General features: G+C 37.2%; 1 protein-coding gene across 1 annotated transcript in view; it reads right to left on the reverse strand.

The window, feature by feature from the left end:
- Positions 1-27,923, reverse strand: part of RICTOR (RPTOR independent companion of MTOR, complex 2) — a 58,614-nt gene that overhangs the window by 8,941 nt on the left and 21,750 nt on the right. The window contains exons 13-28 of the mRNA XM_009873287.1: positions 25,973-26,073; positions 23,529-23,691; positions 23,036-23,137; positions 20,661-20,707; positions 18,380-18,515; positions 17,605-17,804; positions 16,536-16,662; positions 10,847-11,011; positions 10,332-10,408; positions 10,141-10,219; positions 8,602-8,711; positions 6,371-6,458; positions 5,517-5,609; positions 4,526-4,632; positions 3,649-3,878; positions 1,923-2,952 (exon numbers count right to left, since the gene is read on the reverse strand). Coding sequence (XP_009871589.1) covers positions 1,923-2,952; positions 3,649-3,878; positions 4,526-4,632; positions 5,517-5,609; positions 6,371-6,458; positions 8,602-8,711; positions 10,141-10,219; positions 10,332-10,408; positions 10,847-11,011; positions 16,536-16,662; positions 17,605-17,804; positions 18,380-18,515; positions 20,661-20,707; positions 23,036-23,137; positions 23,529-23,691; positions 25,973-26,073 — 2,855 coding nt within the window. The remainder of the gene's footprint in view (positions 1-1,922; positions 2,953-3,648; positions 3,879-4,525; positions 4,633-5,516; positions 5,610-6,370; positions 6,459-8,601; positions 8,712-10,140; positions 10,220-10,331; positions 10,409-10,846; positions 11,012-16,535; positions 16,663-17,604; positions 17,805-18,379; positions 18,516-20,660; positions 20,708-23,035; positions 23,138-23,528; positions 23,692-25,972; positions 26,074-27,923) is intronic.

Here is a 27,923-nt window from a genome sequence, read left to right on the forward strand (position 1 = left end):
TTGAGTAGCCTGATCTAGTTGAGAGGCGTCCCTGCCCATGACAAGGAGGTTGGACTAGATGATCTCTAAGGTCCCTTCCAGCCTAGGCCATTCTATGATTCTATGAAAAATTCAGCTCCACAAAATAATTTATGCAAAAAAAGCGCTTTTCAACCATCTGAATAAAAGCAACTATAAACCTCATAGAATTCAGTTCATAGCAACCAGCAGCTGTAAAAAGATGAATTTATCAATGCACCATGAATCAAATTTTTCTGAAGACTGACAGAAAAACAACCTTGGTAGAGAAAAAGGACAGAATATTTCTTTCCAATGTTATTACTTATACAGTAATAAGCAGTTAAGGATAATATTTAGCTGGAAGTAGTAACATACTCTGAAATTAAAAGGACGACAAATATTAAGTGCAGACACTCAGCTGTAACTAGGAAAAAAACATTCTAGTTTACATCATAGTCTTTCCAATCAATTGTACTAGTAACCAACACAATCTGAAAATATAACCTAATATGTACTTCTGCACTTTTTCAACCTGCACAGAGATACACGCACTCCAGCCATTCCAGTTCAATGTTAAGTCCATAAAGAGCTGAAATCCACAGATAAAAGGGATCATGAACAGCTAAGCAGCAGGAACATTACATGCAGTCTCTGGATGAAAGTTCACTGCGGCACGGCTACTCTGCAGATGAAGGGCGTAAGTGCAAGGAATGGCACAACGTTACTACAGTCACAACAAAACCTGTAGTGCCACTGAAACAACACTGATTTTTCTTCCTGCATTAGCACAGGAAGCCAGTGACAGAGCAAGGAACAGGATAGTGCAGCTGAACTACTATATCATCCTTAATTTAATCAACACACTCAGTCCAGTCCTATCTTAATGGAACAAAGCTTACCTTTTATGGCATCTTTGCAGAACGATGCAAAATGAACAAACAATGTTGATCTTAATCAGGACAAAAATGCACGGTAATAAACAAGCACTATATACACTCAGCCAGGTATGTAGAATGCAGTTCAGAGACTGGGCATTTGCTGTTCTGTCCAATAACAAATGACTAATGTACTGGTAGCTTCTCCCCTTTCATTTAAGGGAGGACATTTAGATAGAAACAGAAATAGAAAGTGTATTTTTCCTTTCAGTAGTAATGCGAAAATCCAGTGCACTGGCTAAAGATGATTTGAAATGAAGAACTTAGAAGAAGAGCTTTAAAGAGAAAGTTGTTAAGCTCTGGCTGTGGCTGCTGGGAACAGTGTCAATGTCATGCGCTAGATGTCCTGTGTAACTATCCAATTAATCTTCAGAACACACAGTATTATTCAAAAATAAAGAGGTAATACAGCCACCTAAAAATAAATGCTAGGAATAAACTCTATGCCCTGTTGTAGCAAAGAAGCCCAATTGACATTCCTGACAGTGGTACGACTATCTCATCACTGGCCTCAATGCCACAGTGAACACACAGGAATATAGCATATTGGCAGGAGTCCCTGTCCTGAAACCTCACCAAGTGGCATCAAGAAAATTCTCTTCTGAAATACAGCTCTGAATACACAGGGAATTTTGTGCAGTCGTAACTTTAGGAATGTCAGCACTGTAATTGCATTTAAATATTTAAACAGTTAAAAAGGAAGCAAATGTGACAAAAGGAAACATTTTCCTTTGTCCCTAACAGCATTAACGGGGCTGAGCACAGCTATGGAAATTCAGCTTCTCTGACAGCACTTAAAATTTTTAGAATTCTCATTCTATTATACTATTCTCCTAAGATCCATACTGCTTCCAGTCCAGTTATGAATCATTCTGGAACAACTGTCACTTTTAGGTGCAGTTGGGAAAATATATTAGAAAGATACTTTTCCTATTTAATTGCTCTTACAGCTTTCAAGTAAGAAATGAGCACATAATAATCTCTTACCGGCTGGGAGTTAGTCGCGAATCCAAGCTGCCAGACTTCATGGTAATAGTGTCAGTGAACAGCACGTCCTTTGCTGGAGATGCAAGGGCTTCTGAGTGAGACAGTGAAGGATGCATCCTCTGCTGCTGTAAGCGTTTTAGTGTAGCGTAGCCAAAGGCATCTCGAGAACTTGTGTAGCTGAAGTTATAGTCAGCAAGACTTTTTATTGTAGCAAGAGAAGGAGCTTTAAGAGACTGGGCTCTTCGGGGAAGTGTATGAGAAGACCCTGGTGGCACCAGGGATACCGAGTTGGATTTTGAGAGAGGCAGGTGATTAGACTGTGGTGTTGAACAGTAACTTGGTTTAACTGTTTTTGTGCTTACCACAGTACTCAAACTTCCACAGTCAGTATCTACATTTGTAGTGTCCACACCTACAGTCTCCCTTGAAGGGCTAGAGCTCATTGAGCTTATGCCACTTGTTGTAGTATCTGTATTAAAACTTAAGCTACGACTCTTGAAATGTGTTTGCGTAGTACTATCCCCTATTAGCCTTTCTCTACTTGTGTTTTCCCGGTGAATTTCGTTTCCAAGACCTTTTGGCAGTTTCAGATCATTTTCTCCAATACTTGGGGTACTATCAGTATCTTCCATGTGCTTACTTCCAACAAAAGAAGTTTCTAATCGTAAAGTCTGAATTTTAGGAACTCTGAAAACAGGGTTGTATTCTTCCCCAGCAGGAAAGTCTATGCTATCAGAAGGTTCTGTTACTGTACGATTTCGTCTCAGGCCTGATTTACCGTCAGATGATGTCAGCTTGCCTCCTTTTGGATCACTGCTACCTCTGTGTTTTTTATTAGGTAGAGTGAGAGAGTTTAGAATGCGATTTTTCACAAGTCTACTAGAAGAAAAAAAAGGAAAAGGACTACGGTCTTTGTCCTTTGAAGGTCCAGGTCTGTCATAAAATATTTGTTCTGCATCTTCAGTAATATCTAGGAAGAATGTACTAGTGGAAGTACTACCAAATCGATCATCCTCCATGATGAACATACCTGAAATTATACGAGACTCTGTCACTGAACATGGACATTTCTTCAAAGTGTATAAACTATGTTGCAAAAAAGCTATTCCACAGAACTATCTGATTTTAATTAAAGATGTTTTCTGCACAACTGGGAACTGGGTAGCAGTTGAAGTCTCTGAGCTGAAGGTCACAAAACAAAGGCACAACAACTCGTTTCAGTGCAAATATCCATCTACTAGGATTACAACCAGTGTGCTCCTTTAATGATATCCAAATATGGCATATTTCTGGATTTACATTCCAAATATCTACACCAAAATTAAAGTGTATTAGACACTCAAAGTATGTAAGAATTTAAATACTGCAATACTTTGTATGTCTGCACATACACACAAAATACATGTCCTTTGAGGACAACTGAGTAAATGTATCCTTATACCTAAACACAGAGACTACCACAGGGTATTACAGGAAGATACCATGATGTGACATAAAAAACTAATAACTTAATCTGATATTAAAATTTCTTACTTCTATGTCAAATGCAAACCTAAGTCACTGTTCTCTCTCACTTCTCTACATCTCTCGGAACGCATGTAACTGTCCATTTGCTGGCACTCTTCTTTATAGTAAGAGCCTCATCCTGCTAAAAGGTTGGTAAGATCACCAAAATGTTGTTTTGTGGTGGGTTCGGGGTTTGTTTGTTTGTTTTGTTGTTACTTACTTGAGGGAGCAGATTCGCTTTCACTGTTATGTCTAGAACTGGTGGACTCAGAATTCAAGCTAAGAGTGCTGGGTATAGAAGAAAGTTCATTGCAGAGCTGCTCCATGTCATCAGGGACCACTGGCCAAGGTTGCCTACGACTATGTCTCACTGCATCCCAGTTGTGATGCTTCAAAATATCACACCCTTGTTTAGTTTTGGCTATTAGACCAAGCACGTAGACACAGGTCCTGTATTTAATGTATATATAGACAGAAGAGCAAAAATAATAGCATCTAATTTAACTAAACTTAGTTCGTTTTTGAAAGGAAACAGTTTCAAACAATAAAGCAGAAACTTCACAAACTGCCAAGTAGCCTTCTGTTAATTCGTATTTGTAAATCAATGGAAGCTTAGAAATGCACTAAAATATCTGTGAACAATACATTACTAAAAAATAAGAATTAATCATTGGCAAATGCTAGGTTACATAACGCAGAAAAGCATCCTTAAAAAAAAAAAGACAAACATTAATGCAGTAGCAAATTTAGACAAAAGACTACCTTTTTACGCTTTTAAATATTCGAACCAGATATAGAATAAAAGTAATGGAAATATAAACTGATTCCAACAGAGATGTAAGTTGTAAATATTTTTTTTTATAAAGGAGACTAGTAGTATGTATCTTTTTTCATAGGTTTCATTTGCTTACTGCATGCTCTTTCAGACTACCTATACAATTCTACAATTGTACAGCACTGAGATTGATACTCAATTAACTTTAGTAACCCAATTCCAAGTAAGTGCAAAATTACATTCATGTACATCAGGTAATGATAGTTCAGAACCTATGGCAACGATAGCTTGCAAATTTTATGTATAAATTGGATACACATACCCTCTAACAGAGAGAACCTCACAATGTTGGGCAAGTGCCATGATATCAGGAATTACATTCTCCTCTTGAAGCAAGTTAAGACCCCAATTTGATGATCCAATATTGCCCTGGAATAAAAGTTTGTCAAGTAAATTTTGATTCTGATACGATCTGCAGCACTATCAACATAAAGCTTTTGACATTTTTGTCTGTTGACAGTACAGTTTCAAGCCACGTCTTCCCAGGGCAATTAAGAGATATGATCACCCTTTTTGGCATTTCCTACTTGCGCAAATCCCAGAAAAACAACTTGGCACACTATGTGTAATACCTAACATGGCCCACAGTTAACCCTTATGTATTTATTTTACCCACTCTACTGCACCTGGCAGTATGATCTCAGTTTACGCATTTTACGTTCCTCTTACACAGGCATTTTATTACATACCTACAATATCTTCCAGTATAGCCACCCTGGACAAATGTTCCAAAATAAACTTTGGGGAAGACAAGAATGAAGCAGACAGTTGAGGTGGCAAAGCAAATTTAGAAGTGTAGCTTTGATAGGCACTGACACCAGGTTTTTGCCTACCCCAAGTACCACAGGTGTCATGACAGTATACATGCACATACAACAGTGGCAGCCAGCTTTCTTCCAGAAACACTGAATTTTGAACCACCACCGTAAATACATTAAAGTCAGGCCACAGCAACTTGGAACTACTGGTTCCATACTAATATTGTGGCTACGTGTGGCAACCTGACCTTTTCATTTGTTAGGGTAAAAAAAAAGAAGACAGAGGAATGATTAAAAAACTCAGAACAAAAAAGATGCAGCGAAATATTTTCAACTGAAAAGTCCAGCTAGTGTACAGAATGCCAACTTGGAAAAATCTCACGTATTTTATGACAAAACTCATATTAATGATTTTATGGGATTCTGCTTAGTTATTTCAGAATCAATAGTAGTAACAGAACTCAAATGACTGCAAAAAATTTGTAAATTACTAACCAAGGCCCAAAGAGCTGCCTTCAGCTGCTTAATTCCTTCCCACTTATCCAGCATTGGGGAACGAACAGTGTAACTTAGGTCTGTAACAATACTCTGAAGGAGAAAAAACACGAAAAAAAAGCACAACCCCAGTTGAAAATGAAAAGGAGGCATCAGTCAAACAGACTCTCTTGCATTTTTAATAAAAAGGTAAAGTACTAATTTAAAGCATGCACTCTAAAATAAACATTCTGAAATTATAAGCATAAACATGGTAATGCAATGGTAATGCAAGTAGAAAATTTCAATGTAATCACTGACTGCATCAAGCTATTTCGGATTTTAAAAGTAACAATCAGACTAACACACTGCTACAGACAGGCTTTCTCTTGAACTATTCAACTATCATATTCAATTCATCGTCTTACAAATGCACATTAAAAGTGAATTCATTTAAGCAACTATGAATTGGCTTATGATTTTTTTCCTTAGTTTTTCAGTATCTTACAAAGTAGATTTTATTCTATCACCACATTTTTGTATGCCTAAGACGGACACAATTTTACTCTTCAGTAACAATTCACAGAATGAAAAATTATTTCTATTGGTGAGTTGCTTTCCATTCTAAGATTTTGCTAGCCATGTTAAGAAAAATGTTGCAAAGTATTTCTCTGTTATTTCAGTGTCAAGAAGTTTTACATGAGACTCCATGGTAAAGTCTGTCTTCATAACTTTTTGGCCCCATGTAACTTTAGACTTTCATAATCAACTTCTTTTGCAATGACTGTTTAAGTATTATCTCTTTTAAAACCTATTTTAAAAAGGTTACAGTACTTTCTAATTTATTTCAAGTTACAAGTAGTTGTTCTCCTCACCTGAGACTCCAACAAATGGCAGCCTGTTTTATGGTGCACCAGCTGGCCATAGAGATGAACTGGCAGGTAGACATGTGGTCGTTGTAATCTGGCAGAAAGAGAAATACGCTTTCCCAGCAATTCTGACATTTTCTTTTAAAATATGTTACAGTGAAGTGGAATGCAATGAGTTACTCCCAGGTTTTTTCAGATGAAGAGGGTTATTTCGGAGAGTTCAGAAAATAATAAGAGTAATTCAGATGGAAGGGACCTACAACAATCACCCAATCCAACTGCCTGATCACTCCAGAGCTGACAAAAAGTTTATCAGGGCACTGGGTAAATGCCTCTTAAACACTGACATGACTGGGGCACTGACCACCTGTTCCAGTGTTTGACCAGCCTGTCCGTAAAGAAATGCTTCTTAATGTGCAGCCTAAACCTTCCCTGGTGCAGCACTGAACCACTGCCACACATCCTGTCACTGGATCCCAGGGAGAACAGATCAGCATCTCTCTCGCTCTCCACATCCCCTCCTCAGGAAGCTGCAGAGAGCAATGAGGTCCCAACCAGTCAAGCCCAAAGCGCTCACCCACTCCTCACAGGATTTTCCTTCCAGGCTTTTCACCAGCTTTGTTGCTCTCCTCTGGACACCTTTCAAGGACCTTCACATTCTTCTTAAATTGTGGGGACCAGCACTGCACATAGTACTCCATGTGAGGCTGCACCAATGCTGAACACAGGGGGATAATCCTCTCTTTGGACTGGCTTGTCATGCTGTGCTTGATGCACCCCAGGATGGTGCTTGCACTCTTGCTGCCAGGACAACTGGCTGACTCGTGGTGAGCGGCTGCTGACCATCATCAGCCTCACAGGCCCTTCTGCAGGGTTGTTCTCCAGCCACTGCTCTCCCAAGCTACACTTGTGCCTAGCATTACTCCCAGGTGCAGCATTTGCCATTTGGACTTGCTAAATTTCACCCCACTAATCACTGCCCAGCTGAATAAATACTCAGCTGATGCAGATGATCCCTTACAATTTCAGTGTCCACAAATGGAAAGCCACTGTTCCCACACTGTGGTCCTCGGACTCAGGTGACTTGGCAGCCTATCAGTATTATTAAAGAATGAGACAAAGAAAGTATTAAATGTCTCCACTTTTTCTTTATCCCTGGCTGGTTTCAACTCTAATTGAGCTTTGGCCTTTCATGTCTTCTCCCTGTGTATATGAACCGCAGCTCTGTGGAGCCTGACCTCGCTTCACACAACTTCCTTTTCCTCTTGAGGTCCATGAGGACCTCCCTGCTCAGCCAAGCTGGTCTTCTGCTCCACTTGCTTCCTTTATGACAAAGTGGAATTTACTGTTCCTGTGGTTTTAAAAGGTGGTTCTTAAGAACTGACCAGCACTCATGGATTCCTCAGCCCTCTAAATCAGATTCCCAGGGGACATTGCTGAACTTCTCCCTGAATTTGTTCTCCTGAAGTCGAGGGTATCAACTCTGCTGTTCTTTTTTTTTTTCCCCTTAGTACACTGAAAAACTTAAACTTAACTATTTCATAATCACTGTAGCCAAGACACGCACCACACGTCCTTCTCTATTCACAAATAGTAAGTCTAGAAGGGCATCCTTCCTAGTAGGCTCACTGAGTACTCATTACAAGAAATTATCTTCTATAAACTTCAAAAATGTCCAAGACCTGCTCATCACAGCCATCTGGGCTGTCTGATCAATAGTAAGACACCACTGCAACATCTCGTTTCTTTCGTATCCCTCTAATCCTCTCCTCGAGGCTCTGAACCACATTATCACTACTTGTAAGGGCTGTCAAATCAAACTTCTCCCTTTAAATATATGACTGAAACCTCCACTTTGCCTGCCCTGCCTATCCCTCCTGAACAGCCTGTAGCCCTCCAGCCCAGAACTCCCATCATGGGACTCATTCCACCAAGTCTTTCCAATATCAATGGTATCACAGCTCTGGGAACTGACTAAATATTCCAGTTCATCCTTTTTGTTTGTCATATTGTGTGTGATGGTGTGCAAGCATTTCAGATATGCTCCTGAGCCCTCTAGGGTCCCAGGAGCAGTGTAAAAGATCCTACCGGCAATGCTACCCTCAGGCGATGCAATGCCAACACCTGTCTTACCTACTGTAATTCTGTTGGTATCCCCTTCCCCACAGATCCTAGTTTAACACCCTCTTGACCAGTTCTACCGGCTTATACCCAAAGACGAATTTTCCCAAATTTACCTTTGGTTGCTTCGACGAACATAGTTATCACCATCAACAGGTTTGCGGTACGTTGTAAGTGCTTCATTGAGTTGTTCTTCAATCAATTCAACATACTTTAAGTTATATTCCTAAAAGAAAATACAAAGATGCATTTAGTGGTTTTTAGTGCAGTACTTTAGTATAGTACTTAGGAAGGAAGTACTCTTTAAGGCAGGCTGAATTTCTTTACAGAGTCAACAACTGATCCTCATATTCAGGTGAATTTTTTTTAAGAAGGAAGGAAAAAAGGAAATACTTCACATCTGACTCTACCCCAAATAAGCTGTCCATGGGACAGCAGTGTGCCCTTGTCCCAAGAGGGCCAATGGGATCCTGGGGTGCATTGAGAAAAGTGTGTCCAGCAGGTCTAGGGAAGTTTTCCTCTCCCTCTACTCTGCCCTGGTGAGACCACACCTGCAATACTGTGTCCAGTTTTGGGCTCCCCAATTCAAGAGAGACAGGGACCTACTGGAGAGAGTCCAAGGGAGAGCTATGAGGATGATCAAGGGACTTGAACATCTCTCCTGAGAAGAGAGACTGAGAGATCTGGGGCTGTTGAGTCTTGAAAGGAGACGGCTGAAAAGGGATCTTACTAACGTTTACAAATATCTGAGGGGTGGGTGTCAAGAGGAAGGGGACAGTCTCTTTTCAGAGGTGCCCAGTAATAGGACAAGGAATAATGAGTGTAAGCTAGGACACAGAAAGTTCCACCTCAACAGGAGGAGAATCTTTTTCACTGGGAGGGTGACAGAGCCCTGGCACAGGCTGCCCAGAGGGGGTGTGGAGTCTCTTTCTCTGGAGACTTCCAAAACCCGCCTGGATGCGTTCCTGTGTGGCTGCCCTAGGAGATCCTGCTCTGGCAGGGGGGCTGGACTAGATGATCCCTAGAGGTCCCTTCCAAGCCTTAACATTCTATGATTCAACAGACCACCACATATATCAGCATTCCTAAAGAAGTTACAGTTTATAAAAGTTAGTAAAAAAACTTCCAACAGGAATGAGAACAAACAATTATCAATTACAAAAAACAAATTATGTATGAAGAGTTTTATTCTAGTAATGATGACGCATTTTTAAGTCATTTTCCTATTTACTTCCTAACAGCATAAGCTAATTCTGTCTTCATGAGCTCTAGATTTAATTTTAATTAGCAACAATCAGAAGTTAACAGTTACCTTGAAAAGTAGTATTCCTTTGCACACTTCTCTAGATAAGAGTTTACACAGTAACCTACTACAGAAAGTCACTACACTCCTGAAATATTTGCTGAAATATTATAATTGCATAAAAGGCCTGAGTAAATCAGAAGCAAGCATATGTAGAGGAAATATGGAACTGTAAGTCCCTGTCAACCCTTTTCAGCAGAAGTGTTAAGTCACTGAGGCAATAAACGTATTGGCATTAGCAATACATGTGTATGAACATGCAGTATTTTAAGTATTTTAAAGAATTGTTGACCTTCTAAACCAGCATATTCACATCCTTCCTCCTCCTAATACCAAGAAGACTTCTTATTACCTTTTGCCACTTTTCCATTTGTTTTGTTACATAACCTCTTTCATTTAGATATGAAAACCCCTTTGGGATGGACAGAAATCTGTAAAGTAACATCAGACAGTTAGTACTCCATTTAAGTCATGTAACTTGAAAAACTCCGAACATCTATTTGTCTCCACAATGTGAAGTTAAACAGCACTTTCAACATTTACCTCAAGAGTAGAAGCAAACCCTTGTCCCCAAGGTGAGAAAGAGCTGGTTTCATCTGGATAAGGGCATGAAGATTGGCCTGAAATAATTAAAAATGCATAAGGAGTATATGAGTATTACATAATTCTGAACTCTACAATGACAACTATCTCCCAGCAATGAAACAGCACTAAAACAGCACTAAATTCACCCTAATATTTTCCACTTTAGGTACCTTCAATCATTAAAAATACATTACTTCACAAAAAGTATAATGATCAAAATAGCTGAATGAGTCGGAATTCATATTTAAAAGTAGGCATAATCCAGAAGTCTACATTTTCTTGTCAATAATATTGCAGTATTTTCAGTAAGGGGGTCTAATAAACTATTGTGAAGTTCATCAATGACAATCAAGAAAGGAAACAATCAGTAGTGATCATCGTTGCACACTTTTACTTTGCTCCTGGGGGAGGGGACGGGGAGCAGCTCAGACAGTAGCATAAAAAAAGAGGCTGAAAAGCGAAAGGAGGCTCACCTTATCTTCACATGCCTCATCCAGAATATCAAGTGCCTCGGAAGAAATGGTTTTATTTTTATCATGTAACTGGGTCACCAGTAACTCAATCCCCCAGTTGCTGAAGAACTCTACATTCGCCCTCAGTAATACTCGCAAGTGTTTTGTTGCATACAACCTGCAGCTCTGCAAAAGTTAAAATGCTTTTTTTGAAGAAAAATACCTAAATAGTTAATCATTTTTCACTTTAAAAGATACATTTCAGTTACCATACTTTACAGCAAGTAGTACACCTTATGTATTAAAACTGCAGTCTAAGAGCTATTTCTGTCTTATCAAATGGGAAATTTGTGTCTGAAATCAGAAGTAATCCGGTCACCGCAAGTCTCCTTGGAAAACCCTTATCAGTTAGTCATTCACTGTGATAGGTGCACACAGTCATCAGGGTTAGATGGAAACATACCTTGTAAATGGCCAGAGCAATTGCACACTTTCACATATGCAACACTTTGCAAAAAGCTAGAACCTCTGGGGAATTTATTTTTATGAATTTTAAATTGCTTCCCAAAAGTCTCTGATTTGCAAAACTTCTCAGAAAAACCTCTAAAGAGAAAAATGTTATTTTCTGTAATAAGACAGTTTCCCAACACTTACTTTACTACTTCAAAATTCTCCAAGATACAGCAGAATGAAGCAAATACCCTGTCAGTTCCCATACTGCTATTCAAAAACTTCCTGAATAAATAGCATAAACACCATTTTTTATTAGGAAAAAACCCAAAACATAACACAGAAGCAAACACACTTAATCTGCAAGAATTTTGTGTTCTGGAGTAAGCACAGAACATTGACAACATACAGTTACTAGAAAAGGCACTACCCATGCCTTGAGAAGCATTAGCTGCAAAAGACAAAATCGAGTGCCCACATCTTTTGTCAGGTCTCTAGTCCCTATACTTTTAAGGCTGTGACAGCTATAACCAAGTAAATTTTTTATATGATAAAATATAAGTCATCTGTATTGGAATGCACGTAAATGATCTGTATTGGAATTTAAGTACAGATTAGGGGTCATCCTGCTGGAAAGCAGCCCCATGGAGAAAGACCTTGGAGTCCTAGTGGACAGTGAGTTGTCCATGGGACAGCAGTGTGCCCTTGTGGCCAAGAGGGCCAATGGGATCCTGGGGTGCATTGAGAAAAGTGTGTCCAGCAGGTCTAGGGAAGTTCTCCTCCCCCTCTACTCTGCCCTGGTGAGACCACACCTGGAATCCTGTGTCCACTTTGGGGCTCCCCAAGTCAAGAGAGACAGGGACCTACTGGAGAAAGTCCAAAGAAGAGCTACAAGGATGGTTAAGGGACTTGAACATCTCTACTACAAAGAGAGACTGAGAGAACTGGGGCTGTTTAGTCTTGAAAGGAGACGGCTGAGAGGGGACTTTATTAACATATACAAATATCTGAGGGGTGGATGTCAAGAGGAAGGGGACAGTCTCTTTTCAGTGGTGCCCAGAAACAGGACAAGGAACAATGCATGTAAGCTAGAACATAGGAAGTTCCACCTCTACAGGAGGAGAAGGAAAAGAAGGAAGTCATGACTAATGAGACAAAAAAAGGGCAAATAAAATTCACTGCAGGTAAATTTGAAACAATGAAGTAATGTGAAAGAGCAATCACAGTTTTATATACACGACAGGTTCTAAGCCCAGGTAAAAGATCCTGGGGCTAATATTGGTTCTGTGGAAGTGTTAGATAAAAGTCTAACAGCAACCAAATCCACTGAAAGTAAACAAAACAAAATGTATCAGCATTATCACTAGGTAAATCCACTGCATGTTGACATCTTGGATACTGTGTACAGTTCTGGTTTTCCTATCATCATCAGAAGGAAAAAGATGAATAATTAAAGAAGCGTAAAGAACCGTAGAACAGGGTTTTAAGTAACTAGGGATATGAAAAAGGGTCTTTAAAACAATGAATGAGTCAACAAACTAGGATGTTCAACTCTCAGACCTCAGGCTGGAAAACCACTGCATGCATTTCCAACAGTCCTAAATTCTTTAAACAGGGCCACAGCCTTCATGCACCCAAGATCACCTGCAGGCAGTCCTCACAGAGGTGTGAAGCCTAGCATTACTTTTCCACATGAGGCCAAGTCCTCCAACGTTTATACTTCTCACGAGAACAAATAGGAAGTGTAGAGGATATCTGAGGAAACAGACATTCCCCTCTACCCCTCTACTCTTATGCATGAGCTACATGAAAAACAAAGCCCTCTACTAAATCTGTCAGAAGATTCTTACTTTAAATATTAAAGGGCTTTGAGACCCTTAGCAGTGAAGAAGCACATCAGAGGTCAGTATGCTCAGCTGATTACATGCAGCTCAGCATAGACAGGATAAGCCTACCCCCTGGTCACCTACAAAGATAAAATTTTAAGTCGCGAATGGCAGCACTTGAGGACACACTGGCTACTCTGCTGTTCTACCAACAAACTTGCAGAAAGGCAGCTGAGGCACTATTCATTTTCTTTAGCATGAATGACCAAAGCACATATGGATGTAGGTTAAAATGTGCTTCTGCTTCACTGATCTGCAAGGATATTGCTCTCTAAATGTTTTCATTGCACACAGTGACCCAAAAATATTACTCTCTTCTTCCAACACCAAGCTGGCTACAGAAATTACTTTTTCTTGTTCAGAGACACGCGTTAGCAAATGGCTAACAAACCTGCTCCACAGCTCTGTGTAAGTTCAAAAGGAGTATGGGGCTATAAACTTGGCTAACCCAAGAAAAAAAGACCTTCAGCTTTTGAAATAAACAGATAATGTACTTCATTAACAAATATCTCAGGAAACTAACATTTCTGAAGGGAAAAAGCATTACTGGGGATGGCCTTTCTCCCTTACAAAAGGCTTTTCAGAAATTACATCTCATCCCACATATTTTTATTGCCAGAAAGAAAACAGAGGCAGAATATAGAATCAAAATCATAATCTGTCTTCTGGATAATGAATTAATATAAATCCTCCCAGAGGCTCTACTCATTCTACAAGATGCTTATCAGAAGCCCTGGAGAAGAGAAGGTGTAAGGGCTTCTAAGTGACTGGAATTGAACTGCATCTTTGTTTTTAAACACAGGATTCACATGTCTAAGGTGACACAATATGAGTTTTGGTAATATTTAAAAATACATTCTCCTTACGGGACAGAGCAGTGAGTGGTATAAATTGTGTCAACTTTCATTTTTTTCCTGTCATGCTTGCTTAATTCAAAGGAGTAAATTTTCTTTTGCTGTTGACAATGCTGCTGTTTGAGAATTCCAGACCATAAACCCCAGAATACAGTAGATACTTTCCCTCAAAAGAGGGATACCTCAAAAGAGATACTCCAATTACTTCTCAGTCACTGGAACTGCCCATGCAAATACCTGACAGTTCAGTATTTCTAACTTCTTTAAGGTATCTTATTCTCTTGGAATTGACAACTATTTCCACTTCCCACTAATACCTTAATTTCTGGAAGAGACTCGTAGTTTTGCCAACTGCAGCTGCTAAAGTATACCACACTAAAGATACAGTTAACACCAGAGTAATAAAAAGGTTTTATCCTTTGGATTAGCTTTTTATACTTTGATTCTCCATTGGGAGTATAAACACTGGAAATACTGAAGACGAGCATTTTGTCCAAGTGATTCTACTGGTAATACTGTGTACATGAAGCACTGCCAAAAGGCACTTTTAACAGGCCAAAATGTTGCCTTCTGTCAAGTAGTACTTAGTGAAACTTCCACTTCAAAAGCCCATCTGTTCAGTTTCCACCATAGGAACATACAGAGCTGGGCACACAGTAAAACAGGAAAATAATTTCTTAAGGAAGTAAATGAACTTCTAACCAAGTATGAAATAATCCATGGTTGATGCAAACCTTTGTGGGTTTTTTTTTGTTTCGTTCGTTGTTTTTTTTCTCCCTAGCTGACATAAAAAAGGTGGAACATTAGGTCTTTACAGAACACTTGGAGGGAGGTCAATCCATGCATAGCTAGATAAAGCTTCTGATGCAAGTACTTGATCTTCAAAAACAAGCAGAAGTACCTTTCTCAAAACAGAACTTAAGTCTTCATACCTTAGATATCAGTATCTCAGTATCAGTATCTAACCCTTCCCAAAATGTAAATCACAAGCACTAATTATAATAAAACATCTCAAGTTATTATTGTAACTGTATACTTTGTTTGTGTTATATATATATATCTATATCTCTCTCTCTATATAAGTGTAATTATACACTTGTACCACAATAGCAGAGATTGCAACAGCATGCATAGACTTTTTTCTGATTGTTAACTAGCAGCATTTGGAATAAGCTGAAATGCTCTTCCCCAAGATACGGCCCCAAGGTAAAAACAGCTGTGAGGTGGTGGAACAGGCAGAGGGAGTACCCATTGACACAAAAACTCAGTAGAAACAGCTAAATGAAGCTCCACAGTCTACATTGCTCTTAATTGGCAGTCACCTAATAGTAGCCTAATAAAGACACACAACTAATGAATTTCTGTTTTCTTGCTAGACATAAAACATCTTTGGAGAAAGGATATCAAAACCACCATTTCACTGAATGATTACTTAAAATTTGTTCAGTAGTGAGCTGTACCCTCTTCCTTTAATGAGTTATTCCTTCAAACTCATCTATCTTCACTTTCTAAATGCACTCTTCATCTGTGAGAATCACTGTATCTTTGCCAGTTTCAGAGAAATATTCTCAATTAATTTCTTTCCCTCTCCTTTTCCAAAATACAAGGAGACATTCAAAGCTAGTAGCTACCTTATTCCCTCTCGCATCCACTCTAGAATATATTCTGCCTTGTCTGGGCGATAGAAGAAAAGCTCTCAATGAAGGAATTGTATCTTTGACAGTTTCAGAGAAATATTCTCAATTTCTTTCCCTCTCCTTTTCCAAAATACAAGGAGACATTCAAAGCTAGTAGCTACCTTATTCCCTCTCGCATCCACTCTAGAATATATTCTGCCTTGTCTGGGCGATAGAAGAAAAGCTCTCAATGAAGGAATTAAAGTAAGATTACTAAGATTTTATCTTACTAATTGTTATTTCTCTGACATCAATGCCTGCTTGTGTATTATGTTACAACTGGTTGATATCTCTTCTTAAAAGTTGAAGAGTTTCCTCTCCCAAGTCTACTTAAGTCTGTTTTAGTTCCACTTATCTTCTTTGATTACGAAGTACAAATCCCCATGCCTATTCTTGAACCATATCGTTGTTCCAGGACCTATAGCTTCTATACAGTTCCACCACAGTAAATCTCAATCTTTATCAAAACACTGTTCACCACTGGAAGGTTAATCTAGAAATATACATTTGTGTTTATGAAAACAATGCCTTCACAATTGATTTTGGATACACACTGACCCAGACAGTAACACTACACTTCGTTTATGCATTTAAAGACTTTAAACCGCTTCATATACGGAAAAGATCTCTATCTGAACGACTTAATTTCTTGAGCACAAAAGAACTTGCTGTGAACTTCACATTGTATATTCCAAAGCTACATAGGTAAGAGTTTCATTTGTCTGAATACAAAAATAAAAACCTTTCTGAATATAGAAAAGCTTAGAAATAGTCATACACCCTGAAAAACAAAATAAATGTCTAGTGGCAAATAACAACAGAACATAAGTTGAATCGCACTTACATCAGTAGCTGCTGTCAAGATTTTAGAAAGGATGACTCTTGCTAACCCATCTCTGCTGTAATCCAAACTAGAAACAGTCAATTTTAACAAGTGATCCTGGTTCTTCAGAGAACAAAGATTAAGAAGACTGGAAGGGGAAAAACATAATTAGTATTTGAACCCAGTCAAATCCATTTATTTATTTAACCAATAACTTAAACTTTGAATCAGACTTTCTTTTCTATAAATGTAGAACAAGAACTAAGTTCTCATATGAAATGGGGACCAAATAATACACTAAACTGCATGGTGGGAAAACCCAAACCAACTTTTTTTATAAATGCTCTATAATAATTCTGTCAGCATACTTTCATTAGTGGTTATAAGTACAAAAATTAATGTTCATGAAGCTCTGAACAATTTCTCATTGGAAAACATTCTGTGTATAAAGCTTGCCATATGGTTAGTCCTATTAACTGCTCAGATTTTATTGATCAAGATTATTCTAATAATCAGTGAAAACAACTTGATTAAAAAAATTAGTATATCATAACACCTGAATTCTTGCTTAAATTTGACTATATTTAAAATAATAAAGCGCTATTAGCCACTAGCCAATTCACTACCAAAGGAAGTAAGTTTATTTGTACAAGAACAAAGACTTTGAACTTCAGAGCATCAATTACATTATAAAGTTTAGGGACAATATGCATCATCACACTTCACGAACAGTATGGTACCTGCCAGCTTTTGGTGGTTTGTGTGGGTTTTTGTTTGGTTCGGTTTGGTTTTGTTTGTTTTTTTTCTGTCTTTTCAATACAGTTTCATCTTGCCTCATACGGACGTATGTCAGGTAAGTGTGGACAGGAAAAACTAAGCTATTCTGTGATACAACCACCCATATCTGTTCAATAATGACTAGAAGATCTCTCAAATACCAAACCCCCCCATAACTGGGGATCTTCACTTGTAACGAAATCAAAAGAACTTCAAAGTTTTTAGCTTTAGAGATGGTGCTCTTCATGCAGAGTTTACAGTTTTCACGTTTTTATACCTGTAAGCAGAACTCAAACAGAATAAAAACACTCACCACTGAAACACATTACATTTTTCAAGCATTTTCACTCCGTGAGGGTGACAAGAAAGAGTACCAAAAAACAGAAAGTAGTGCTGGCTAAGGGTATTTAGTAACCCATTATTTTGAAGACTACGCTCAGGTTTCATTCCTGATGATGAATTGAGCCAATGTACAATATCTTTAACCAACTCCTCCAGGTAACCTTGTCCATCCTAACAAAACAAAGAGGAACAGCATTTACTAGTAACAGAACCGTGACTCTCTTCTTTACTGAAATCCTTAATTTTAAATTTCTTAAAATGTACAAAACACATTACAGATACAAAAGAGAATTGCTGGCTGGTAAATACAATTCAGACTAAAGAAAAAGGTTAAAAGCAAATAAAAGAGATAAGCTTGGAGATACCTTGGGACCAATTCAATTCTTTCCAGGAAAAGGATTATTTGAAAACATCTTCCTCTGGTCTAAGGCATAAAGTCTTTAGCCCTCAAGAACAAAGCAGGTAGATAAAGGAAGCATATCCATAGCAAAAATTTAAAAACCTCCAAAACCTAACTTGCATTTAATGAAGATGAATTTAATAAAACTTCTACTTACACATAGTTTTATTTAGTGTCTCATCTGGACAATTCAAGATGTTAAGCTGTATTTCTTAATGACATTGATCTTTTTAGATTTAATAGCCAAAGCCTACGGAAGTCTCTACTAAAAGTAAGGTTTTTCCTCTAAGTGTCATATGGCAACATATTCATTCCACCTCCAGTCATGTAGCTGAAAATTTCTTACCTCTTCTGATTCAAGAAGAAATTCAGTAAATTGACATCCCACCACTGTGAGCTGCTTAGCCTTGGCATAGTCCAGATCCAGGTTTGCATAAAGTTTACTGCTAGGTTTGTAAAAATACAGCAATCTCCTTACAAATCTAAAGAAAATAAAAAAAAAATGCTCTTTTTCTGCATGATAAATACAGTCTCACAGTACAAAATGATGCTGGTAGAAAAGATGCGTTATCACTAATTAGCTCACTGGAAAAAATTTTGAAAGTTATTCAAAGAGCAGCAGGTAGCAGTAATGAGTCTATCTTGACACAATTTCAGAGATGCAGCTGTACAGTGTGTTATGAAGAGTTTTCTATGCTATGATTTAAAATAAGCAAAGGAAATCAACATCTAGTTTCCTTCTCATTCCCATGTTTATTATTTACTCTGCTGTAATTTGTGTCAAGTTTCGATGGCTATACTATTTAGACTTACAGAGCTAAAAAATAATCTGTGCCATGAGTTTTCCTCAGCTGTAATATTTAATGCTACTATGAAAACCACATTTTTGTGTTGTGCCAGGAAAAGGCTGTACTTAATCAGGAACAGTACTTTCATTCACTTAAGAATTTCTGAAGCACAACACAGTGATTACAAATGCAGACTCTTACTTAGACTTTTTGAAATCATGGTGAGTAACACAGTTTGAGTTTTGCATTGCACAAGTTCAAAGAGCTTCCCCCTTGCCAATTCTGCATCAAAAATAACCCACATTTGTGTTATTTTAAAATAACACAATGCTCTGTCTGAAGGTAGATATGTCAAATGTTAAGAAAGCTTAATTAAAGCATTGCACCTTTAGTTAAAAAAGTGAGAGCAAGCCACTATCCCCAATTCCAAGCACAGGACTAATTATAGAGAAAATTTAAGGCTTCTTTAAATTTTGTCAAATAAAACGTATTTTGTTCTGGTTTATTAGCAATGAATATATACTATGTATAAACATACACATTTAAATGTGTGTATGTGTACAAGTATTCTTAACTGAGTATATACATACGTGTAAACACATACATGCACACATACACATTGCATTAACCATCTCTCTATGAAATGAAGGAATCTATTTCAAAAATATCTGGAATTTCATTTTAACAGACAAAAGATCATCACAAGAGCATTAAGAGCAGCAAAAAAATAATCTTATGGAAGGACAATATATGTACATTCCAAAAGCAAAAGCAGGTAAGATTTTTTACGATCAGCAGTGAAACTAGAGAAATTTGGGCTGAATCAATCACAATTTAAGAGTAGCAGCATTTCCACAGAAAGCATTAAAAAACTATAGAAGTTTTGCACTAACTCAATCCTAGATTTTCTCAATTTATTTGGAATTAATTATTTAGGCACTGAACAATGGTCGAGCACAGCAGAAAACCAGAGAAGAGAAACACTGTCCCAGGTAGGTCAGCATAGGGGTGGGTGTGGGTGTCACAGCCAGGATTGCAGATGTTGCCTTAGAGAAGCAACACTATAAACCACCAGATTTGGAAAATAATCCTTTATGCAAAGTACAGATTGGGAATTAATGTTTAGGAAAGAGAATGAACAGGAATAATACAAATGTAAAATTAAATTACAATTATGATTACAGTGGTACTATCATTTATGCTGGGAACACTAGATATAAGTAGCCTATTTCCTTTTTAGTAAAAATTTAAAATGGAGCCGTACAAGCCTTTCAGCATAGGTTTTAACTTCAGGTTCTTTCTCAAATTCATGTGGAAGTAGCCTTCCACATCTACAAACATAGATCTACTCTTCAAAATAACTTAAGCAAATCAATTTCTGAAACACATGTTAAAAGGGACATCCAAGAACCAAGAACCAGTGCTATTACCACACATGTACAAAAGCAATAAAAATGTCTTAATGCTAACAAACATGAAAGGAATGAGAGCTGTACTGTTTCTTTCTTTCTTTAAGATCACACATACTTCTGTTGCCATTAACGGCAATTAGAAACAACTTCCTCTTGTTTTTTGATGAAAGCTGTAACTATAATAACCATACAAATGTAGCCCTACCCTGTCAAAGTTTGTCAAGTGCTGACATCAATCACTAATGTATGAAATATCAAAGAGGTACTTCAAGGTTTATAATTAGAGTGTTTGCAAAGGTATGATTCTTTTTAAGGGAATAAATGATCTAAATTTCATTTTTGCCTATCCAAGGTACAGTTTATTGCAATACTAAACCCCACTTTTTCCAAATTAATTTTTTCAAAAAGTTTACATCATTTTACATACCTGTGCAATTGTTCATCTTTATAGTTCCTCAGATTTACATTTGGCCACTAGAAAAACAGCAAACATAGCATTATATGAAATTTGTACATGAGTCCTTGATTAGACAAAAGTAAAATTTACTCATTGCTAAGTCTTCTTGCATCTAATATTACCTATAAAAATCCTGTATTTCACTTAAAAGTCTACACTTCTTGATCCAAGAACTGTTTGATTTTTCTCTAGAGAAAGACAGGGAATGTCAGCTGCATTCTATGTGTAGAAGGTCACAATTCCAATGAAAACAACAAAGCTGAGAAGCTAATAAAATAATTTTGCTCAGTTTCTTCTATGAAAATAAAAAAATGATACGCATAACAGGTAAATAATTTATGATGTGTTTTCACTATCAATCTGATTTGTTTTAAAAATAAGTATTCTGTTATAGCTCACTTAAATACTGCTTATGAAAATGGTATATAAACTCCTCTGTTGAGGTTTTAAGATGTTTTAAGAAGGATCACATGAAGTCATAATACTTTCTTCTGGACCTCTCCTTTCTTCCTATTATATTTTCCTCCATTTTCATATCCATCTGTTGAATCCATGGTTTCAGATTTACTTTTGTTGCTACTAGTGATGGAAAAAACTGCCACAAATATTCTTCCTTCCTACCTGAGCAATATAAGACTACATTTCAAATCAGTATACTCGTGTGAAGACATATAGTGCACTAGTTAACTATTAGTAAATCTGCCTACATTACTAACAGTGCTACATAAAATATGAAGTTCTAGTGTCAATGACAAGTTGCAATCCTTCCATCTTGGACACTGGCACTTTTGGTGCTCTTTCAGCAGCTTAGACAGCAAGCTGAGCAAGTAAAAAAGGCAGTAAGGGGCCACATGAGACACAAGTTGTGAGGGTCCACAGCTGTAAGGGAGACAAGAAGGAGGTGAGTAGCCACATGAGATATGAAGTCCAAGCACTGGAATCTGGATCCTGCTCTTACAAGGACACAAGATGGACCACTCTGGTAACAGCTTATGCTGGTGTTGAGCAGTTTAGCAGGAACAGAAGTGGTTAGAATTAAACCAGATCACACACAAACTCTGGTTCTGGAAGACAGAAGCCTCCAACATTAGAAACTGCTTGACAGGACACTAAAAAAAATACACTGCTGGGCAGCACTGAAAGAGCAGAAAAAATTGAAAATCTGACCTAAGTTTCAGGTAAAAAAAAATACTTAAAATCCTTAGTAGTCAACTAGATAAAATTTCCACTATCAACATACTGCTCACACTAATTAACAATGAGATTCTGATTATATCCTTAATACTGAATCAAGGGTTAAAATATCTATCAATAATAATCATAATAACCAAATATCTATCAATAACAACCATAGATACCTAGTAACCCAGTAAACCTTTTAATTGCAGTAAACAGCTTGTAAACAGTGAAATTTGGTGGAGCAAAAGCTACTGTTACATGTTTTCAGGGCTTAATAGCAGACAGATTCTTGCTCTCTGAAGGGTATCAGTGCCTGAAAAAATGCACAGAAGTATCTATTTCCTTTTTAAAAAAAAACAACTAACAAACCTGATTGTCACCGTTAATCCTATTTTGAACTTTCTACAACATAGTAAAGAAGACAGTAACAAAATGTTACTTGGGGATAACAACAGGATGGTTTTAAGGCACAGAATGAGAGGAGCTACGTTGCTTCAAATACTATTAAGTATTGACTTCGAAAGCTTTCTTATCCAAAGAAGGTTAACTTTTCTGCTTGAGTAAAAAGGCAGTCTCTTAAAAACTGCACTAAATATATCTGATAGAATGCAATCTGTTAGAGATACTTTATTTTGTAAAAACAAATTCATTCTATAATGAGCTTGATGCTACGGAAGTATTTGTATTAGTTCAAAACACACAATTATACCACATACTGAAGTCTTCATATATGGCTCAGTCTAATCATCTAAAGTTTCATCTGTTAATCACCTCCAGGCTTAATCTTCATCTCATATTATATAAATTTGCTATGAAACTGAACAAGGCAGTACCCCTGTGCAGTTCCTTCTTAAGTCTAAATTATTAGCAGCTTTAAAATCATTATAGCAAGTGTACTTCTATACAAATGAAGTTATATAAAATGTAATGCTTGCTTAACAAGAAATTTATGACTTTAATTGAAGTATATTTTTGCACAGTTTAAGGGCTGTATACAAAAAGGCTAGATCAGCGCTGATTAAACCCATAAAATCCTATTTTCTGAAATAAAACAGATTATGGGATGTACTATGAAATTAATATGAGAAGTCAAAGCTCACACGCGAAATCGAGAATTTTTTTCAAACAACTGCAGAAAAGTAATATCATGTCCTTTTTAAGCTCACCTTCAGTATGGTTCCCACTAGATTCCAGTTCCAATCAAGGTTCTCTTTATGATTGAGAACCTGACTGTCTCGAAGATTCATTATAAGTGCTTCTTCTGTATCCTAGAATACGGATATGAAAACTACAGTAAGTTTCCTTTTATAATTTTTTTCAGTTTTGAAACATGACTTATTTACTATTTGTGTAACAATCATTAAAAAGGCTATGCTCCAGAGTAACTTGCATTTGAAACTGAAGTGCATGGTTACAGTACCGTATTAAGAACCTAGTAGTAAGAGATCACAATTGGTGCTAAAAAGTATTATAAATGACTGTAATTGCACTTCTCAATTTCTAGAAACGTAATACAGAACCCACAAGTCAAAGTAAATTAAAAAATACTACAGGGAAATTACATGAATGGCTCTGAATTAGATGGAAGAGTGAAGCTGGCAGGGCAAGATCTAAGTCTCCAAAATACAAAGTCAAATTCAGTTTTGAAAACAGTAATACCTTTAAAATAAAAATGTCTTTCTGCACACGGTACTGATCCCTTTTTTGGTGTGTTGAGATCGCTTTCTGAATAATATGATCTAAATGTAGACTGTAAGGTTTAGGTCCTCTTTTCTTCATCTCATGAAAACGTTTTAAACAATTGAGTGCAGCACTTGCTCGCCTAAAAAAAAATAATATCAGTATTCAGCAACTATTAAACAACTAAAGAATGCCACTGCTGTATCTTTAGTAAATAAAGACAGCTGAAGAAAGACCTGATTAAAAATTCTGAAATAAAAAAATGCACAGTTTTCTTGATATAAGTTTTCATACATCCATAGGCCTCAGTTTTCTACTCAAATTATACAGACCACTATCTTTCAGAATTTCTAGTACTGAAGGATGAGCCTTATTGATACCTTTTCTTCTACTCTGCAATTAGTGGTGTCTATCACAGTTCACAAAAGATACTGTAAAGTTTAAAGTTGGTAAAGTATCGTGAGATGTCACAGTAGGTCAATGTTCTGCAGTAAAGTTGAGAGTTGGCAGGGCTGGCTTCAACTTTGACTAATAAAAGTATTTCTTGTGAATTCTCCTTTTTGTCTCCTCAAAGCGTAGCAGGACTATAAGTAGTATGTTTCCTGCTTTTCACAACTAAACAGTTTAGCAACAGCATATTACAAGTTTTCCAAGAAAAGACAGGAAATAATAGAAATGACAGTTGACACGGGAAGAAACAGTTATTCACACTTAGTGGTAGCAGGTAAAAGCCAGTTGAGCAAATAAAATATGGAAGTCTAGAAAAGAGAAGGTAAGTCTACCTTTCCCATAAACAGAAATTCTCATAGAGTAGGAGAGTGTTTTTATTTTAAATTATCTTCAAACAAAAGAATGCCTTTGAATTTCTTCACTTACCTTAACTAAATTACCTAAATGTAATCTGTAACAGGACTTACAGTTTTTCAGAACATGAAACAGTCCAGAGTGTTGACCAAAACCAAGATTCCCTAATAAAAAAGCATTACTTCTACAAAATCACCAGGAATTCTTATTACTCTATCAGGTATACCCACAAATTCCAAAAAGCAAAAGACCCTGCAGGTAATCCACACTTGTATGTCTTCTGCTCCTCATCCTTTCTCTCATACCAGAGCTTTAATTAACTGAAATATCCTGTGAGAGTTTCAGTTATGCTTTTTTTTTTGAAAAATAACTGGTGTTTTCACATATCAAGATCTTCTACTGATATTTAAGAAACCTTCAAAAATAAAAAGCATGTTTACTGGAAGAACTCCATATGCAGCATTTATCACTCGCAGTAGCAGTTCGGAAATAATACTATGAAAAACAAAGCAGATAGTTACAATGCATTTATCAGAATACTGCTCAACACTTCAATTTAAATGATCTTTTTGAAAGAATGCAAGAACACTGAGTTACAGAAACACATTTTAAAGACGTGAATCTAACAGATTGACTTCTTTCCTCAGGAGGTTTAAATTGTGTGAAGTACCCAGGAGAAGGCATTTCATGACAAAACACTTCAAAGGTTAAAACACAGGATCAACAGATGTACGGATAAATTCTAGAAAATAAGTAAAATAAAATAAAAAACCCCAGAGGTTCTTAAATTCAAATTCAGGTATTTCTAGTTCAAAGATGAATAAAAAGCTTCTAGAAATACTTTTTCTAGTCAGATGTCTAAATGTACCTCATTTGACTGGCACCACGACTAGGAAACAGCTCCCTAACAGTGCTTAACTACATTCCACGGCAGAATGCTGCCTGAAGTTCAAAATTTCAGTTCAAACATTCTTATATTTAAATAGGACTGAAATTAACTGAAAAAAATCCTAAGTGCAAACTTTGAACAAAAAAAGAATCAAAAATTTTTAACATAATTGCCACTGTTACAATCACCATTTTCTTATTAATTAAAAAATTATTAAGAAACCCACAAAACCCAGCTCCATGCCAATATCACATTTTTTTTTTCTCTAGCTCACACTAATGACTCACTAATTTGGTCTATCACTACTTCATCAGCTAAACCACAACAGAAGAAAAAATTGGTTTTGAAAACTTGGTTGTTTCAAAATGGCAGAAGAGAAGTGTGAAACAATGGAGAGGTCAAATACACAGATCACAGCTTGGATGCTGCTTTGTCAAACAGTGCCTCAGAGTTTAAGAAAAGTTCTGTACAAAAATATTCAAATCTATGGAAAAGTCTTATGAAATCTACTTTCGAAACCTTCTTATCCAATTTCTAAAATTGTTACTGTAAACACTTTTGGTATGAAGCACTGGAAATTATTTCCCTAATGTGTGTGACAAGAATATTTTTACATGTGCGTGTGCGTTTGCTTTTAAATAAAGACAGCAGTGGTTTCAATCATCAAAAAACTCAACTATAGGGGAAAAAAAAGGAGATGCAAAAATTATTGGCTATTTAGAATTCTTACAGTCTTTTCTCTTTCATGATGTCAAAAGATGCTGCCATATTCATTAGCGTTGGTAAGCAATGCAGGTGATGGCTGTGAGAATGAGGAAGAATTGTGTTTGCCTAAAAAACAAAAGATGAGTTAGAGCAAGCTATTTCAACATTTTCAGCCATGTCTTTAGGCTCAGCAATAATTTCAAACGCATGACAACAAACTACCTTTTGCATAATGTCAGAGCAATAATTACAGACACCGTTTTGAATGTCTGAAATACAACTGAAAGTAACTTAAGACAATTTCAGAGCCTTCCAATCTGTATTGCTTGTATTGCTAACTTTAAGTGGTAATATGCAAAAACATCTAAAACATGAAAGTATTAGGAAAAAACCTAAAATCAGAACTACAACTTAAGCTGACTACGTCTATGAAAAACTTTCTGCACTAATTAACATTACTTCCTAAGTTACTAGAAATTCAGTTGTTTTTGTTTTGCGAAACATAAGTAGTTCTGCAAATATTTTTGGAAACTGAAGAATAATGAAGATGAAGAAATTACTTCAATCTCTTGAAACTAAAGTATTTGTAAGTATTTGTTCAGTATGTTGCCAAACAATCAGCTGAACGTGAGCCAGCAGTGTGCCCAGGTGGCCAAGAAGGCCAACAGCATCCTGGCCTGTGTCAGGAATGGTGCTGTCAGCAGGAGCAGGGAGGTGATCTTCCCCTGCACTCGGCTTTGGTGAGGCCTCACCTTGAGTACTGTGCCCAGTTCTGGGCTCCTCACTACAAGAGGGACATTGAGGTGCTGGAGAGGGTACAGAGGCGGGCTGCAAAGCTGGTAAAGAATTTGGAGCAGGTGTTGTACAAGGAAAGGCTGAGGGATATGGGGCTGTTTAGCCTGGAGAAGAGATTGAGAGGAGACCTTATTGCTCTCTACAACTAGGTGACAGGAGGTTGTAGTGAGGTGGGGGTTGGTCTGTTCTCCCCAGTGGCGAGCGACAGGGCAAAGGAAAATGGTTTTTAGTTGTGCCAGGAGAGGCTCAGGTTGGATATTAGGAAGAACTACTTTACTGAGAGCGTTGCCAGTCATTGGAAGAGCCTTCCCAGGGAGCTACTGAGTCGCCATCCCTGGAGGTGTTTAAGAGGGTAGATGTTGCCTTGAAGGACCTTGAAGTGGTGTTCATAGGCCTAGGAAAAGGTTGGACTCGATCTTGAAGTTCTCTTCCAGACAAAACTGTTCTATGATTCTATGACTAATGAATCATGTCTTCAGAAAAACAGAAAATACCTATGATTTGTAGCACACTCAAATGTCAGTAACAGTCACTCCCATTCAAAAGTATTCTAGAAACCAGAAAAATGACATATCTTACTACAGATTCCTCTTTTTAAACTACACAGCTTGCTGATTACTCAAGAAATTACACCAACTGTTTAAAGAAAAAAAATCACTGAGGAGACTAAAGAACAGATCTGTCTGTTCTGGATGTGACCAATGCTGCTGAGCTGAGGTGTCGTAAATCACTGCAGTAATAAGCAATCCTAGATCTGAAGATTGTGACCTTCTGGAGCATTAAGCACCACTGAAGCAAGTCAAGGGTCTGAAAATACTAAGTCTGATAACTCATATTCAAATTTTTGAAAGACAGAAGTTTATTTCACAATCTTACCATCTACCAACTACCATAAAGTAGTTTATTTGGAAAAAAAATTAAAAACTCACAAGAAAACTGAACAAAAAATGCTCTGCTGCATAGGGTAACCCTGTCAGCAGGAGGATGTGAAAAATAACTGGTTTGCAAGGAAGGTATATCATATCAGTTCACATCCAAGTCAACAGCTCACCAGGAGGCTGAAAGGTAGCACTGGAATGTATATGAAAACAGTAACATCATCTCTATACTAAAACAGTTTAGGTTAAGAGAAAGAAGCTACTGTAAGAGATACATTAGGTAGAGGGAAGCAGAATGAAGCA

The sequence above is a fragment of the Apaloderma vittatum genome, unplaced genomic scaffold, assembly GCF_000703405.1.
Source record: "Apaloderma vittatum isolate BGI_N311 unplaced genomic scaffold, ASM70340v1 scaffold1877, whole genome shotgun sequence".
In the NCBI taxonomy this organism is placed as follows: domain Eukaryota; kingdom Metazoa; phylum Chordata; class Aves; order Trogoniformes; family Trogonidae; genus Apaloderma; species Apaloderma vittatum.